Below are 18,487 nucleotides of genomic sequence, written 5' to 3' on the forward strand. Positions count from 1 at the left end.
CATGCTGGTTTGGTGCCCTCTGTATCCCTAATACTCAGCTCAGTGTCTAGCACCTAGTAGGTGCTCAGAAAATACCTCTTGTGTGCTTATAGAATAGAGCCTGGAAATTCTCATCCCAAGCTGTCCAAATACCAGAGCTTCTGGCCGATAGTGACAGGGGGCATTTCAGGGAGATTCTTAAGTGTTCTAAAAGTGAATGGAGGGGAACAATTATTCAGATGGTGGCCACCTTAGCACTGAGCCTCGCCTTCTTCTCTCTCTTTCTCCCACCCCTCACTCCCCTGCCTTCATCCAACTGACTCCCTGTGGCCACCCAAGGCTCTGCCCCTGGTCCGGGCTGGGGCTCCTTACCTCTGGGCCTGCTGGGTGGAGGGGTCGATGCTCTCGGTGCAGAACTGAGGCACGGTCGGGGCGCAGACAGAAGGCAGCAGGACCCGCACAGCCCCGCTGGGCAGTGTCGGCAGCTCCGAGGAGGTGCTGACAAAGATGGTGACGTTCTCCATAGGGGCAATGGTCCCCAGGTTGACCACGAACAGGATCCGCTCCAAATCCTCATCCAAAGCCACCTTCCCTGGTGTGCAGGAAGGAGGGATGACAGAAACCCCCTCTTGCAGAGTGTTCCCTAAGTGACAGGCCTGGAGTCAGCAGCTATGCATAAATTATCTCTAGTTCCCCGTAACTGTGGTAGGTTTGCGAGCCCCTTTTGCTGATGGGAAAACCCCGGCTTAGCGTGGGGATGCGACTTGCCCAAGTTACTCAGTAAATAAATTACTCATTGAACCCGGATCTGAACCCACAGGGGTCTGAGGCCAGGCCCCGTGTACTTTCTGCTGGGAGTGGCAGGCTGGGACCCACAAAACCCCGACAGAAGTCACGTCCCCGTTCCCAGACTCTGCTTCCCCTCAAAGAATCACATTTAAGCCCCCTCCCAGCTTTGGGGCAAGAGCTTTTGTTCAATTCTCTCCTGTTCTTTGAGAGGCCCATTCCCTCACCCCTCCTTAGCCAGCGTCACCCAGCCACCAAGCCCTTCATGAAGACCTCCCTGGTCCCCACTCGGCCCCTCTCTCCCTCCTCCGACATTATCCAGACCTCTTCTGCCATAGCCACTCCCACCTCCTGTTGTGGTTACCCTGAAGCATGTCCTAGCCCTTCTTCCAGGCTGTAAGCAGCCCTAACAACTTGGAGGCAATTTGGTATCTTACATGTGCTGGGTGATCATTAAAAGATTCTCGAATGTCTTAATGATCAGATCACAGACCCAACGGTAAGAATCTCTTACGTCACATGGTACTTGGTCTGAATTCAAATCCTGATGGTCACTAACGTGCTGTGTGACCTTGCGCCGGTCACCCACCCTCTCTGTGCTTCAGTATCCTCAATAGCAGGCCCAGTAGCCATGATTTGAGTCCTTGCACTGTATCAGAGACTGTCATTTCTGCAACCATGTCTCTGTTGAGCTTTGGGGGTATACAATTACTAGTTCCATTTTACAGATGAAGTTTAATTTTTTATTTAAGCTCATAGCATTTGCAAGCAACAGGATGGGGAGTCAAGCCCTGGTATGATTCATTCCACAGCCTCTGAGCTTAAGGGACGTGCTCTCTATAGAGATATAGAGGTGAGAGCAGGAACAAGGTTCAGAGAGGTTAAATGATAGGCCTGAGGTCACACAGGATTCCTGACTCCTGGTTTAGTGCTCTCTCTACCCTATCCCACTGCTGTCCTTCCAGTCTGCTCGAGACCCCAGCCAGGCCTGGGCCCCGCCTCAGCCCTTCTGTCCTCCTCACCTGTGAGAGTTGTGGCTCGGAGGCGGGTGCCCTCAAAGTGGGCGCTGTCCATCTTGGCTTTGTCCTTGATCTGCACTGTCACGATACGGTCAGCAATGACTGCCTCAAAGCCGACCACCGTGGTATATTCATCCAGTGGGTACACGAAGAGGCCTGCAGGGGAAGGGCCCGGCATCACGGGGTGCCCCAGCCGCACCCTGCACACCCCGCCCGAGGGAGGGAAGCCAAGCCTTTGACCTGCCAGATGGATGGATGGTACTCACTGCCACTTAGAAGATGCTGGGGGACTCCAGCTGGGGCCCCGTGGCTCTGGGGTGGGGGGGAGAGGGGGGTAAGTGCACCAGAAGCACTGTGGGAGCAGTGGGGCAGCTTGCAAAGGGACAGATCTTACTCCGCAGGCATGTGAGACCCATGTGGCCAGGCCTTCTGAGTTTTCAAGAGACAGTGGAAATCCGGGTTTTTATGTACTTGTTGTGTGTGCCAAGGAGCTGGGGCATCGGAGGAAACAGACTAAGGCTCTAATCCAGTGCAGGCCACCCCTCCAAGCCTGGTGACCTTCGATAAGACACTTGGCTTCTTGAAGACTCACAGCCCCATCTATAAAATGGGGCCAAGAGAGCCAAACTCATGAGGTTGTCGCGAAACTGGAAAAAGTAGCCACCATGATTTAGCTGTGTGCCTCGTGTTTTTATACCTTAGTGCTTCTCAGACTCTAAGAGCACATGAGTCACCTGGGTGGGGGGCCCACGAACCCTGGGGCAACACAATGCCTGGCCCATGGTGAGCCCCCCATAGACCCCGGCTCCCATCCCTCTGAGCCTCAGCCTCCTCATCTCCAAAATGGGGAGACTGGTTCTCCCTGCACGAGGAAAGCCCAAAGACCCTCCCCACATTGGCCAGTCCTTTATCTCCTGGGCCCCTAGCAAGTTCCATTTTAAGTCGCCCCCTGGAGATTTTCCTAAACAGAGGACCAGGGCGATCTGCTCTGCCCAGGAGGTTTCTGAGGAAAAGTCAGTTTCCCTGCAGGTTCCTCTGGGAACCGAGAAGGTTGGGACAGAGGGTGGTACCCCAAGACATGAAGTCTGGGGATTAGGAGGCCCCCATCGCTGGGGACGAGGAGGAATGTTAGCCGCAACAAGCCTTTACGCAGCCCCTCTTGGCCCGCCTTCCCGTGACCCTCTTCCCGAAGTGGGAAGGGAGGCGATGGATTGACAGACTTCTGCCGGCCACGGTCCCGCACTCTCTCGACTGTCCCACACGGATGATTCATAGTCTCACACTGCTTTTCATTCCGCGCGGTCCTTCCTCGTGCATTACCTCATCGGCTCCTCCTGCAAACCCTGGTGTCCAGACAGGCAGAGGAGCATCCCGACCTGGAGAAGGACAGTGGCTTCCCCAATGTCACAGAGGCAAGAGTGGGAGCTCCTGGTTCTCCGTAGAGTCTTGATGCCTCTCCTACTGGGAGGCTCCCTGAGAAAGTGGGGGGACCGGCCATTTGAGGCAGGTGGGCCTGCCTTGTGGGCTGAGCCCAAATCCTGACCTGATTGCTACTGGCCTTGAGGCCTGAGGGGCGGAACCGCCATGCCCATTTCACAGATGAGCAAACTGAGACTCCGAAAATGTACATAACTTGCCCTGTGTGGATCCTGTCAAGGTGAGGATTACCCACGGGGGAGGGGGCCCTGGGGAAGCCGCAACAGGGGTCCTCACCCTGGAAGGGCTGGGCTTCCAGGTTGCCATAGGTGAGGGAGGCAGTCAGCCCCAGGGCGTAACCACTGACGAAGGACGTGACGTCAGAGGCGGTGAGGGGCAGGGCTGCCCCTGTGATCTGGTTCAGCAGACCAGGCATCCCGCTGGCTACTCAGCCTTCAGGGCCTGCAAGAGACAGGAAGGGTGGGAAGTGGGGAGATGGGCCCCCCCATCCCTTCCCAGCCCAGGCCTCCACTTCCGCCCACACAGGCAGCCAGCATTCATGCCCTTTCCGGGGAGTGACTCTTGCTCACTCTCAACCATCCCCGAGAGAAATGGGAATTCCGTTTCTGCCCATTTCACAGCAGAGAAACCGAGGCCTGAAGACGGGTGACCTGCCTGGGTTCACTCAGCGGGAGGGAGCAGAGTCAGGGCGAGAGCCCAAGCAGGTTCACGGCCAACCTGGAATTCTACCCAATGGGCAGTGCTCCCCGAACTCTGGATGGGAGCCCAGGGACTCGGGGTCTGACCCCATCCCTTTGTCAGCCCTTTAATCTCTGAGCTGTGGCTGCTTCCTCAGCAGAATGAGGGAACGGGGATGGCTCACCACATCCCTCCTTCTCTGAGCGCATCTAGAATGAATCTACCCACCACTGCCAGGTTGTGAGGGGAGTGAGGAGTACCCCCAAAAGATACTCAAGTGAAAGGAGCCACCTGATTCCTCCAGGTGTGCAGGTCAAAAAGCTGGGAGTCATTCCTGGCACCACTTCTTTTTCACTCCTCCCGCCCATACCCAGTCCATGGCCAAGGCTTGTGATTTATCTCTGCAAACGCCCTGGCGCCTATCCATTCTCCGCCACAGGCATCCTCCTCCCAGGCACCACCATGTCTATCTGGACCGCGGTTCCCAATTGGCCTCTTAAATCTGCCATCCCCCCCCACTCCCATCCATTCTCTCCTCAGTGGCCAGGCCCCCATAGCAACGCACCAAGCAGAGAGGTCTCCATCCCCCGCCACCTGTTCCTGGGGTAGAGGCTGAAACCTTTAAGTGCCTGTGTGGTCTGGCCCAGCTGGCCTCTCCAGTGGGTCAGTCCCACATCATCACACAGCCCTTGTTGGCTCTCCCAGCTTCCAGTCCATTCCTCAAACGTGTCTTGTGATCTCCCACCTTTGTCGTGCCATTCACCCCACCACCCACTTTTAAACTAGTAGCTAGTAACCTCCTCCTTGTCCTTCAGTGTCAACCGAGGGTCACCCCGTGGGGAAGCCATGCTCCCCGGGCCCAGCATCCTCCCATTTTCCGTTCATCTGCCTCCCGCAGAGCCAAGTCTCTCCCTCAGAGCACCTCCATCCATTTGTAGGGATGCAGTTTGTTGTGTGAGATTAGTTTGTGGCTGTCTGTCATCCCATTTACGGTGTGCACTCCCGGTTGTATCCTCAGTGCTGATGAAATGAATATGGGAATGGATGACTGTCGTTGATCCCGAGTGATGGACCGAGCAGTTCTCAAGGCAGTGATGTGTCCATTGTCTCTTGGGCTCCCGAGACCCTCCCAGGTCATCGCTGTGCTTGAAGGGTGTGGTGGGAAGGGGAAGCGAAGTCAAAGGGTGGGGAATACAAATTTGAGGCTGGGTTCGCTCCAGGTTTTCCTCCCTGTGGAGCGTGAGCCGGGCAAAGCTTCTGTGGGCTGGTAGCCTGTTGCTGTTATTTGCAAGGTTGTTCAATGTGTGCTTTTTACTCTGCCTTTTCTCAAAGAAGGGAAGTCATCCCCTCCAGGTCCTCCTTGTGCCCTGCTAGGATCCTCTGGTGCTCCCACGCTCTGTGCCTGGCAGTGTCTTTTTAATTATGTTCTCCCTTGGGGCTCCGGCCCAGACAGCTCCCAGCCCTGCCTTATCTGGGCAGGCTGACTGACAGCAGGAAGCAGATAAGGAGCCAGGAGGGGGCTGCTGTATCCCCAGCTGCCTTCTCTTAGGCGTGTTCTCTGTCCTGGTGGCTGAGCAAAGCCTAACTGCTCCCAGGGGGCAGAACAAGATGGCGGAGTTCATTTCCTGAGCCACCTCGGCTGCCACGCACACTCCCTCCCTCCCTCCTCCTCAGCCTGGGTCACTCCTGGCCGGAAGGCTGACTGAGGAATGCGGCTTCAGGGACCCAGCGCCCAGATGGTTGGCAAACTTGGCCTTTAGCTTCAGTCCATCCTGGGATGGAGTTTGGCCAAGGGGCATCTTCCCACACTGTCCCTGGGGCCCACCCCTTGGGCACCTTGCCCAGGAAGTGGGGGAGGGTGTGGGCCCCCCTGTCAGAACCGACCTTTTAACAGTATCAATACCTTCCCTTCTTGGGAAGAGTAAACTTGGAATTCTTTGGAGCCTAAACAGTGCGGCGTATTTTTCATCGATTCATCCAGCACCGATAAGCACTTATTGTATTCCAGGCCCTGAATTAACTACTGAGGATATGAAGATAAGACACAGCTCTGTCCTTAAAGAGATTACAAGCAATCTAGCAGCAGAGGAAGGGGAGTGCGGGAGGAATAGTAATGGTAACTGGAATCTATCGAACATCGAATGTGCTGGATGCACGTATCATTTCACTTAATCCTCACAACCACCTGATAAGGCGCATTACTGTTTTGTAGATGGAGACACTGAGGCCCAAAGAGAGATGCATTTGGCTTTGCACACGAGTTTGGGGGGTGGCGTGGAAGGACAGAGGCGTAAGTGGGTGCTTGTGCAGGGCTTTCCCCTGAAGCAGCCCAGGGCCAATCCTGTGAGAGGTAGAAGCCAGAGCCAATGGTGCTGGGCTCCTCTCTCCAACCATCCTGGCTGGAGTAGCCTCTAGGCCTTAGGAAACACCCAGGTTATAGGAGGCTCTCGGGGTGACTGTTGAAACCAAGACTGTTCTTGATGGTCTAGAGCCTGTAAATCTCCAGCGATCCCTGTCCTTCGGGGAGCCCTCTCTGGAGCCAGACAAGCCTAGACATGAGTCCTGGTGCATAACTGACTGCTTCACTCCCCGACGTGGGTGCTCTTTAGTCCCTGGATGCCAGCACCCTCGTCTGCAAAACAGGGCGAGTGGAGGGGCCACTGGCTCCCACCTCACCAGCACCATGAAGATCACATCGAATAATGTATAGAAAGTACCCAGTACTTGCCTGGCACATACTAGGTGCTCAGTAAGTATACAGCGAAATGAATGAATGAATGAATCATAACACCAGGCTGGTAGTTTCTGGGTTCCTCATTCGCCTGGCTGAGGGAGAGATGTTCTCTGACCACCAGGCCCAGGGCAGCTTCTCAGAGAAAATACTGATGCTAAATCCATTAGGCTGTCATATCAGCGTTTATGTCAAGGGTCCAAATACACCGTCTCTGGCAACACCAGGGTCCCACCGTCTTCTAACAGACAGTCCGTCCACAGGGGATGCCTTGATTCTGTGTCCCTGAGCCAGCTTCTGGCCACCCCCCACCCCCCGAGCCTCCTGCTGTGCTTCTGCGGCCACCACTCTGGAGTCAGCGGGCGCCCTGTATTCTGGGCCTCTGCTGGGGTTCTCTCGGAGTCCCTGTCCAAGACTGACTCCTTGTCACCCCTCAGAGTCGGGAGGTGGGACAGGTGTCTTCCTTGGTCTCAGCTGCTGCTCCAAGACCACCATTTTTTTTTTTTATCTGCCTATAAAACCCCTTCTCTGTGGTGCTTGCCATTCCCAAGGTCCCGGTTACACCCTTCTTGGAGCAAACCCTTGGCACCTGGCTCCCGTCTTCCTCTGCTCCCCAAGCCCTGCCATCAGCCGGGTGACTTTAGCATCCATAGCGATGGTGCGTCCAACTCCCTGCACTTTTATCCCCTGCCCCCTGGCCCTCCGAAACCTTTGCTCCCGCTCCAGCTCACTGGCCACTTGCACTCCCACGCTGTGAGCTTGGGACGCCACCCCCGAGTGCTCCATCTCCAAAACCGCTCACTCGGTCACATAGGTCGCTCTAAAAATCACCAACTCCCAGCACTCCCGAGCCCTCTTCCCTTGATTTCTCCCAAGCACTTGTCACCATCTGGCATGCTGCATATTCTGGTTTGACGTGTCTCCCCAACTCTCCAGAATGTCATCCCCATTGAGGGCACGGGGGTGGTTTCAGTTCCTCTGCTGGATACCCACTACCGAGAGACTAATGTCTGTTCTAGTAGATGCTCCATAAATATTTCTTTTTGAAATGAATGAAACATCATTCCACGGGCTTTATCTATAAGGCTTGGCAACAGCCCTCTGGGGTAGGTACTCCTAGCATCCCTGTTTTATAGATGAAAACACCAAGCTCAGGGAGGTGAGGTAGGCTGTCCAAGGTCACACAGCCGGGAGCTCACGGGGCTGGGAGCTGGACCCAGGCAGAAGGACCACAGAGTCCGTGGGCTTGCTTCACTGTGGGGCTGTGCTGCTTCCTGCTGAACCTGCCCCCCGAGCTGTGACGTTTGTCCCCGGGCGCTCTCTTGACGTCCTCCTCGTCTCTCCATTTCCACCACTGCTGCTTCCTTACCCTCCCCTGGACCATCTCCACCATCTCTGACTTGGTCCTTCAACTTCCAGGCTGCGTCCCTTCTAGTTCACTCTGTCACCTCAGGCACGCGCCCGCGCCCGCGTACACACACACACACACACACACACACACACGCACACACACTCCATCTTTACCCTGAGCATTATGGCTCCCCATTGCTCTTGTCTGTTGGGACAGGTTAAACCCTCAGCATGGCATTCAGGGCTCGTCCCCATTGGGTCTCCATCTCTGTCCAGTTGTCACCTCCTACCACGTTCTGCATGGTCACTTTGTTCCAGACACCCTGACCTTCTCACTGTGCCCTGAACAGACCAGCTTCTTTCTCACCCTTGGGCCTTTTCCTGGGAGGATGGTCGCCTCCCTCTCTGCCTTTCAAAGTCCAGCTCAACCTTCAAGGTCCAGTTTCACTGTCCCCTCCTCCTCTCTGAAGCCCCCCATCCCCGACACCCCAGTCTGTCAGACACGGCCTCCCCCGGGGCTTCCACAGCCTCTGAGCACCTGTCTGTCACAACTGTCATCCGAAGCACTGTAACTGCTCCTTGGAGATGCTTGGCAACCCCAGGCGCTGCAAGAACGTGGGTGCCCCTCCTTCTGTGCCTGGGTCCCAGCTCCCTGCGCGGGGCTCCGTTCAGAGGAGGAACTCTAAATGGGGCGCCTACCAGGTTGTAATGCTTTAAGAGGCATTGCTAATGCTCACACCCACCCTCCCTATAGGGTGAGGGAAATGAGGTGCCGGGGGACGTCTGGAAGTGTATTGGTGAGTGGTCAGGCTGGGTGGGATAGGAAGCAGCTTGCCACCAGCTAATGCCTACCCTTCCCCTTCTCCAGCTGCTTCCCAGTCCATGCTGAGCCCAGGAGAGGCTGATGGAGGAGGGAGCCCCGGGAGCCTGGGGAGCGTGGGCTTCAGGACATGGGGCTTCCCCTAGCTGTGATGCCTCTCGAGCTGCCACTGTGATTCTGAGTACATGAGCTCAGCCAGCCCTGCACACCACCGCCCCCTCCCCCCCAGCCGCCGGCCCCAGAAGATGCCTCTGGGCAGGCTGTGGTCTGCTCCCCAGTTGTTTTAGAGCAGCCTGGGGTGCAGGGTTCTAGGCTGAGAACAGACTGGGCCAACGGGGACCCGCAGCAGGCAGTGTGACTTGGTTTAGATGCCATGTGGGGCCACGTCCAGGGAAAGGAGCCAGGAGAAGAGAGAGTGGGGACCCTGCTTGTCTTCCATCATCACGATAGGCTGGGGAATGCCTGCTTCAGGGTCCTGGGGTCAAGGAGAGCAGCCTTCTGCCTGCTTGCCAGAAAGGGATAGAAGAAGGGGGAAACTTGCTTGTGGCTAGCAGCCAGGTCCCAGGATCTGGAGGACTACCTGGGTGAGAGTCCTAGACGGCCACTTCCTGGTGGCTTTGGGCCAGCTACTCAGCTGGGCTCTGCCCCTTCCATACTGTGTGACCTTGAGCAAGTTATTTAACCTCTTTGTGCCTTAGCTTTCAAATCTGTAAAATGGGACCATGACAGTGCCCACCTCCTTAGAAACTAGATGGATAAAGGACAGAATGCCTGCAAGTGAGTGGGCAGGAAGCTAGTGGGTCCTGGATGGGGCTGAAGGCTTCTCTTCCAAGGGCTCCTTCCTGGGCTGGGTAAGCTTGCACAGATGCCAAGTCAGCACAGCTGGGAAGACCCTTGGGAAGCTGGGCAGGTGCCTGCCCAAGAGCCCACCTCAGTAAGCCCTCTGATTCGGGCCTTGCTGCTGAAATGGGCCCTGTCCCCTCTCCTCCCCGGTTCACTTTTGGTCCCAGAGACAGCCCGGCAGCCCTCCTTTCCCCATCTGGAAAGCTATTCTGGAGACCTCTCCCCTTCCCCCTGGCCAGATGGCCCCAGACTGTGTCCACAGGGCCAGGTCTCCCCAGCTCAGTGGTCTCAGCCAGGCCTGGGCCAGACTATGAACCCACCAAGCAATTCAGACCTTGCCCCCCGCCTACTCACCTTGGGCTGGGGGTCCTCATCCTTTTCCTTGTCACCGAGCTGTTTAGAAAGTCCATGCTTTCATGCCCTCACTGGGAGCCTGTGCTTCAAGGACCACCCCCACACGGAGCAACACCAACAGTCCCTTCAAAGTTGGGGCAGGTTCTCAGGCCTGGCTGATTATCCTAAGCTTCTAGAATTCTGGGGTTCTCACATTCTGGTCTCCTTCTCTCCACCTCCCCCATTGGGACCACATCCATGCTTCTGAACACCCCGCCCCTGCCCCATCTACCCCATGCTCCAACCAGTCAAGACCACTTGCTCTTCCTCTAAATAAGCCTGATTTTCCTGCTTCCACGTCTCTTCTGAGGCTACTTCTGAGCAGTCCCCACCCCAACCCTGCCCCCCAGAGGAGTGCTTACCTATCCTTTAAGGCCCAGCTCAAATGCCACCACCTCCATGAAGTCCTCACCCACTCTCTCATCGGCCACTCAACGGATGTAGAAGGAGCGCCTCTCATGTACTGAGACTGTGCTGGGCCTGGGCCCCAGAGGTAAGCACGATGGACAGGAACTCTGCCCTGAGGCCTTGTGTCCTGTCCCCTTGTGTCCCGTCAGCTCCCGGCACTTGAGGCCAGGACTGCCTGCCCCCCCCCTCCGCACTGTCTGGCCCATAGTCGGTGTTCACCACTGGCCTGAATGGATGCTGGCAGGTGCTCCATTTGTCCAGTGATTGAATGAGTGAGGGAATGAATGAATAAATGAACAGGGTGGAATGTATCAGGGGTGGGAATAGGCCTTGGCTATGGGTTCCTTTAAAGCAGCTAACAGTGCGAGAAATCTCTCGATTTCAGCCCAGAGCCTGTAGGATCCCATCCCAGGGACAGACGTAGTCTTCTTCTGGAGTGGGGAACTGGGGGATAATCAGGCCAGAAGATGCCCAGGCCACTCAGTGCTTGGCGTGCCTGCACTGCCGAGAGAGACCTGGAGTCCGGCCAGTCCGGATGTCCAGGTCCGCCAGCCCTGCAGGTGGCTGAGGCCCAAGCCGCCCACGGCGGCAGAAGCTTCCAGCTAAGAAGCTGCGTCTGGGCCTGCTACAGGAGGGAGGAAGAAGCACGATCACAACGAAAACTGCGCGTCCTCCAAGCCCTGCATGAGGGCTGCCGGGTTTCTGAAGACTCTGTTGCCCACCATTGACAAGGTGTTGTGAGTCCTCGTAGGCGGTGCTGGTTGGCAGGTGCACAGATGCCTGTTTCCGGGGGGCCCCGGGAGGTCTCTGGGGGCGTTGGTCTCTGCCCACCAAGGGTCATTCAGAAATGAGCCACCCCATCACTGGGAAAATTGGACTCCATTGACACGAATGCAGTTTGCACCCATCTTTCCAGGGCCGCGCGTGCAAGGTGAGCCCCCTGCGCTGAGCCGGCAGCATCCGCGTGGCCCCAGGAAAGGCACTAAGTGGTCTTAGTGCTAGGGGCTAAGCTAGGGGCACCGGGGTGGCTCTGTCGGTGGTCTCCTGTGGCTTCAGCCTTGTCCAGGCTTCCCTGGGCGCTGAGGAGCTCCCGGGAGGATGGCGCTGGGGAAGGGCTGTTTTAGAATCCCCCCTGCAGTCCTTTGCCTTCTAGAACTGCTCTCTCGCACAGGGGGGCTTCTAGGAAATTGAAGAGACACCCTTGCCCTGTGCTTTCCCCAAACACTTGGAAGTGATGGAATGACAGGCTAGGAAGCTACTTGCTGCTTCGGGAAACGGCCTTTCCTCTTTCCTGTCAATTCTTTCTCACAGCAACTTCTTTGAAACTCAGTTTTGCCCTCTGTATAATGGGCATGTAAACTGGCAGTTTATCCGCCCTGGGCTCTTGCAAGGATTGCAAGCGAGACACCGCGTCTAGAGGGCTTGCTTACCCCAATTCATGTTGGCGAGGCTTTCACTTCCTTTCCTCTCTGGGATTTCTTCCAGGTCTTGCTCTCCCACCAACTCAGGCCGCATCTGGGCACCCGTGTTTTTGGCTTTTCCCCACGGTGGTCATGGCCACCCATGGCCCCCAGACCTGTTGTCCAGCCACCCCAGGAACCCCCTTTCCCACAGCACCCAGCCTGGGTGGTGGGTGAAGCATAGATTCACTGCCTTAACTTCCTCTGAGGTCCCGGGTCAGTTTGTGCCCTGCTGCGAGGCTGCTCCCCACACAGGCTGTCCCCTCGGATGGCACAGACAGGCTGCGTGGGCCGAGGGCACGGGACAAGGTCCCCAGGCCCGAGTGCCAGCTCTGCCGACCACTCTGTATGGGCCCCAGCCTGGGACCCTGCTGTCGCACTCTGCCAGTGCCCACCACTTGGATCCCGTTCTCAGTGCGCCTGGTGGGACGCAAAGACGGGTGGGTTGCTGGCTTAGTGTCTGTCTTTGTCCACCTTGCCCCGGGGGGTAGGGACCGAAGCTGTCTCATTCCTTGTTAGCACATAGAAGAGTGGCTGAAAGAGCTCTTTAAAAGTAATAACAGCTAGGGGCACCCGGGTGGCTCTGTCGGTTAAGCGTCCAACTCTTGATTTCGGATCAGATCATGATCTCAGGGTGGTGAGACCGAGCCCTGCATCGGGCTCCAGGCTCAACATGGAGTCTGCTTGAGATTTTCTCCCTCTGCCCCTCTCCCCACTCTCTCTTTCTAAAAATAAATAAATAAATGAAATGTTAAAAAAAATGAAAGTAATAACAGCTAAGATATGTTGAGCAATTAATATCTGCTGGGCATTATTCTTTTTTTTTTTTTTTTAGATTTTTTTTTTTTTTTTTTTTTGACAGAGAGAGACACAGTGAGAGAGGGAACACAAGCAGGGGGAGTGGGAGAGGGAGAAGCAGGCTCCTCGCTGAGCAGGGAGCCCGATGCGGGGCTCGATCCCAGGACCCTGGGATCATGACCTGAGCCGAAGGCAGATGCTTAACGACTGAGCCACCCAGGCACCCCTGCTGGGCATTATTCTAAGTGCCTTTCATGCATCAGCCCCAGGAAACCTCAGGACAACCCTATGAAGGAGGCAGGTCTATTATCCCCATTTTCCAGATGAAGAAACTGAGGCCAAGGGAGTTTGCATCTCTTGCTCAGGTGATACACTCATAAGTGATGGAGTTGGGATTTGGACTCTGGCTTCAGAGATTGAGCTGTTAACCACAAGGCCCCTCCATACTTACTGCAGTGACCTGGTGAGGGTTACCTCCCAACTCTGACCCAGTCTTCGCATCTTTATCTAACAACTTGAAGAGATGGGCCTGGAGAATTAATCCTTTCTCCTCTCTCCCAAGTTGAAAGCCCAGGGTCCACCCAGAAGAAATTGAGTGCTCCCAGCTGCTCTAAGGGAACAGATGTGCATGGGTTCCCCATCTTTTTTTTTTTTAAGATTTATTTATTTATTTGAGAGAGAGAGTGAGAGAGAGCATGAGCAGGGGGCTGGGCAGAGGGAGAGAAAGAACCTCCAGCAGACTCCCCGCTGAACGCAGAGCCCAATCTGGGGCTTGATCTCACAACCCTGAGATCATGACCTGAGCCAAAATCAAGAGTAGGATGCTTAACTGGCTGAGCCACCCAGCCGCCCTGTATGTGTTCCTCATCTTAAGGTTCCCATTTTAAGGGGGCCACATGTCTGACTTTTAGGCTACTTTCAGAGGTGTCACTGTTTCTGGGGTTCCCCAGGGGATATCTCATTTAAGCCCCATGAAGATCTTATGAAGCAGATCATCTTCACTTTATAGCAGAGGAAACCAAGGCCCAGAGAGGTTAAAGGAATCTCAAGGTCACACAGCAAGCTGGTGGTGCAGTTATGATTTGAACCCTAGCCGTCTGGCTCCAGAATGTAGGTTGTTAACTGTGTCCTTCTGCTGCCTCCTAGTCAGATCCAAGTGCCAAGGCCCCATCAGGGCACCCGAGAGCCCGCTTGCTCTTATTCAGAGGGTGCCATCCCTGGCATCAACTGGAGCAAAGGTTCCGCACACACCGGCTCCCACCCTCTGACGTTCCTTCCCCAAGCTTCGAGCAGCAATGATGGATCCACATCATGCTCTCCTCCTACAGAGTCGGCATTCCTGCTGGGAAATCATCTGAGCTAAGAGGCAAACAGAACATTGCGGACACACAGAGAGGCCTCCCAATGGGTCTCAGGGGGTAACAGTGCAGGAGAAACTCAGAAGAGGTTTTATGGGGTCCCTTTTCCTGGGAGGGCTCCAGCTGCTGAGGAGCCAGCTGAAGGTTAGCAGGGAATCTGGGGAGGCAGTGGAAGGAGCTGGGTGCAGGAGACGGAGTCCCCACTGCCAACCAGGCTTAAGGAGATAGGATTTAGAGGCTCCCGACACTTATAACAAACTGTCACTGAATCAGGCACTGCGCTAAGCAGTTTATGTGGATTAGTACACTGATTCCTCATGAGCTTATAGCACTTCTTTTTTCATTCATCCACTCCAGCTCCTGGTCTTGATCCTGGGTCCCTCACTGTCTCCAGAATGGCACCCATGGAAGGAAACACATCGTGTCCTGGGCCCAGCAGTGTGATTGCTAGTGTGGTTACAGGAACAGGGAGAAGAGCTTTGTACTAGGATCACCCGGAACTCAGGAACATTCACAGTGCAAAATCTAGCACAGACTTTCAAACTAAGGACTGTGATCTCCCCAGATCCCAGTGACTATTCAAGAGGTGAAATTTGAATCCTCAGGTTTGTCAATTTGTCTTTCTGGGGTCCCCATCTGACCCATGCTTCCTTGCTTCAGGATTGCCAATAGCTTTGGCTGAAGCCCAACTCCATGTCAAATTCAGCCTCCCTGATGGTCACCCACCTATTCACTTACGCCTGATCCCATATTACTTGTCTCCTCTTAACACTATGTTCCTGGCAAAGCAGTACATTTGTTCCTCCTTAGACCCCTGTGAGCCCCCAAATCCATGCCCTTGTTTATGCATTTCCCTCCACCCAGAAACCATTGTCCCATCTATCAGTTTCTAAACCTCCTTGTCCTCTGGGCCCTGAGTCCCGCCTCCTCCCTGAAGACTTTCCTGATCCCTTTATCTGGTGTGAGGTTCCCTCCCCTGAGCCCCCACAGCAGTATCCTGCTATAATCATCCCCCTCCATGATGGTTCTAACATCTCCAAGGGGATGACACAGAGGCCCTTCTCATTCCTCTTCTGTCCTGGCACCAGGCACGTAGCATGCGCCCAGGAGCATCCCTTGCTTCATTTCTGGTGCAACGGCTCTGCTATTTGCTAGGTGCCCTTAAACCTAGTGCTTGGAGGTCTCCAAGACTCAGTTTCATCAGCTATAATGTCAGGATTAAATAAAATACCAGGGGTAAGGTCCCTGGCAAGGGGACAACACAGGGCAGGGGAGATACGAGGTACTGGTCCCTCCCTGTGTCTGCCCATTTTCTGTGTCTCTTGCAGACTCATCCCTCCATGAGGCAAGTGACTGGGCATGGAGGCAAACATTCCTCGAGGGCCCGGCTCAGGCCTTCTCTGCTGTCCCCAAGTGGCTGACCCCTGCCCTGCTCCAGTGTATGAGCTGCCAACTTCCCAAGTGTGTCTCTCCAGCCTGGACCCATCCCTGTGCCTCAGGTCCAGAGAAACCCCATTGCATTCTCCTCTTGGTTAGCTCAAGGAGACCTCAAGTACAAGTGCTCTTCTCCTGGGCACTATTTTACATAATTTTGGCTAGTTGATTAATGTTGATCTCCCTACTGGAGACTGCAAGCTCCTTGAAGACAGGGACCCAATACTCAGTACAGAACCTAGCATCCAAGTACCTGGATGATTGTCATGCTTTTTCCTCTTTCCACCCTACTTTGCCTGTTCATTCAAACTGACCTACCTGATGCCCATTGACAAAGACCTCCTGCCCCTCCCAACCTGTACTCACACCTCCAGTCCGTATGAACCCTCCCCTGCTCCTCTCTGTCCATCCATATATCCACATCCCCCCTAATTGCTGCCTCCAAGTCCCCACTCCAACACCACCTTCTCCAGGAAGCCTTCTTAGCCCCACCCTGAACACCTCTGATCCTAACCCCTTCTCCCAGAAGCCTTCACATGTCAGCCATGCTGCTGGGTAAGTGCCCCCCAAGAGCACCGGCTAGGGTTTTCATGATGGAGTGCCCAACGGTCACATTCTCTTAAAGGAGGTTAAATGGGATGACAGGATGTGTTCATCCCCGGTGACCTAGAGCCACTTTGCTCACTGAGCCCATGGGCTGTTCCCAATGCCCGTAGGGAAGTCTGTTGATATTTTGTTTATGGTGACCCTCTACTTGGCATTGCCAGACTGGAGATGCTAGTGAGACCATGAGAAATCTAGGTTGGCTTAGCCTTTGGTTACATTGGCCATGTAGATGGAGGGACTCGGCCAGGAGGTGCTAGAAGGGATGCACTCACCCAGCAGAAAGGACAGCTTGAAACCTGAGGTCAAGGTCCTGGGGGAGTGGCTGACCTGGAGCCCCTGGATGGGATTCCTCCACTGTCTGCACTCCTCCAGGGCTTTCTCCTTTCCCTGTGGAGCTGGCCTCCTGCAGAACCATAGTCAGCATCATTTGTTGGTGAAGGAGAGGCCAGGGGACCAGTGCAGATGCCCACTCAAAGTGGCATATGGTGAGGGAAACCAGTAGGCACAGAATTATTGCTTCTTCCCTCTGGGTCAGGACGACTTCACTAACAGCCCATTCTACTCCCCAGCAAACCAAAGGCCAACGGCTGGAATCTCTACCGAGAGCTTAGTCTGGCCTGGATTTGGGGTTGGTCCTCACACTATTTTCTGCAAGGCCACAGACCCCTAGTTACCTACCCCCCTGGCTGGGAACCTTGGCCTGTCTCACGTCCAAAAAGCAGTGGGGTCTGCAGTCCACCCATCAGAACACAGTGCCCATCTCACCTTGGGCCCTAGATCACAAGCTGTGTGGGGCTGGATGGAAAATTGCACTCTTCCTGGAGGGGGACGCTAACCAAAGCTGGGTGATGCCTCAGGGATCCTCCCCAGCAGCCTCTGGGTCAGGTTCAATCCTCAATCATCCGTACACGTGCATGTGTGCACGTGCGTGTGCACACACATGTGCCCCACACTCTTAAATCCCTACAGGCACAGGGCGTCCCACGCAAGTACCCCTGAATACATGAACACATTTATACAGTGCCACTGCCCCGTCCCCCCCTTACCAACTTATGGAGCTCACTCCATACGTATCCCTACTGTCCAGGGACACACCCCTGCACACACATGCCCCATACACTTGTCAACACACATCCTGTCCACAACATACACACGTGCTCAGCACCCTCCAAGCCCAGCTACCAAGGGAGCCTCATGCTCTCTGCCCTCCACCCTGGGCAGGAGGGCAGGAATTCATCCAGTGCCCTCTGGGCCTCTGCCCAGTTACCCAGGACCTGCCTGGGTTCAGACAAATGAACCCAGGGATCAGGCTCCTATGCCAGCAGAGGAGAGGAAGAATGTTCTGCTTCCTGTAAAGACTTCTAGAAAGAAAGAAAAAGAAAAAAGAAAAGAAAAGAAAGAAGGAAGGAAGGAAGAAAGAAAGAAGGAAAGAAAGAAAGAAAAAGAAAAAGAGAAAGAAAGAAAGAAAGAAAGAAAAAGAGAAAGAAAGAAAGAAAGAAAGAAAGAAAGAAAGAAAGAAAGAAGAAAGAAAGAAAGAAAAAGAGAAAGAAAGAAAGAAAGAGGAGTAGGAACAGAGACAGGAAGGCGCCTGTTGCTGTTGGAGGGGGAGAAGAGGAGGGGAAGCCTCTGGCCTCCACCCCACCAAGCCTCCACCAAGCCTCCGCTGCTGTGCCGTGGTGCGGAGGGAGCGTCGCGTCAGACGGAACTGTTGGGGCTGCGGGAGATGTAATGACAGGGCTCCGGCGGAGCTTGACGTGTTAGCGGACACCACTGCTGCGCTCGGGGCCAAGTCTCCGGCGCCTGCCTGCCTCCCACCGCCCACCTCCCACGGCCGGAGGACCCCTTCTCCGTCCTGGAGCCCTGCTTACCTGGCAGGAGGTGGGGGACATGTGCCGCACTCAGCCGGTGGCGAGGGGGACAGTCACACGCCGGGCACCTGGAGGGCAGCAAGCACGAACCAGGCAGCCAGGGATGGACAGCCTGCAGAGCTCCTGACAGCCCCAGGGCTCCGGAGGACAGACAAGAGATGATGGGGCCCCGGAGAAGGTGGAAACAGGTGGCTGGGATGGAGGGTAGGAGGGAGGCAGAGACAGAGAAGAGAGAGACACAGAGAGAAGGAGATGCAGAGAGAATCACACACAGAAAAGAAGAGAGAAATAGACAGAGAGCTCCAGAGAGAGGGAGAGAGGGGGTAGGAGTGGGGAGAGAGAGAGAAAGAGAGAGAGGGAGGGCGAGAGGGAGAGAGAGAGGATGAGAGAGAGAGAGAGGATGAGAGAGAGAGAGAGAGGGAGGGAGGAAGGGAGGAGGATTCCAGCAGCAACATGTGGTAGTAATAGCTCTCACTTCCAGTGCTGGAACATCCTGAGCCCCATCTTCTTCTGACCCCC

General features: G+C 55.2%; 1 protein-coding gene across 1 annotated transcript in view; it reads right to left on the minus strand.

Moving 5' to 3' along the window:
- VWA5B1 (von Willebrand factor A domain containing 5B1) overlaps positions 1-18,205 on the minus strand; it is a 59,648-nt gene extending 41,443 nt beyond the window's left edge. Inside the window, exons 1-4 of the mRNA XM_032392224.1 lie at positions 17,969-18,205; positions 3,498-3,662; positions 1,788-1,940; positions 352-571 (exon numbers count right to left, since the gene is read on the minus strand). Of these exons, the coding sequence (XP_032248115.1) occupies positions 352-571; positions 1,788-1,940; positions 3,498-3,636 (512 nt within the window). The 5' untranslated portion in view covers positions 3,637-3,662; positions 17,969-18,205. The remainder of the gene's footprint in view (positions 1-351; positions 572-1,787; positions 1,941-3,497; positions 3,663-17,968) is intronic.
- Positions 18,206-18,487: the final 282 nt, after the last annotated feature.

This window comes from Phoca vitulina, unplaced genomic scaffold (assembly GCF_004348235.1).
Source record: "Phoca vitulina isolate PV1807 unplaced genomic scaffold, GSC_HSeal_1.0 scaffold2, whole genome shotgun sequence".
Taxonomy (NCBI): Eukaryota; Metazoa; Chordata; class Mammalia; order Carnivora; family Phocidae; genus Phoca; species Phoca vitulina.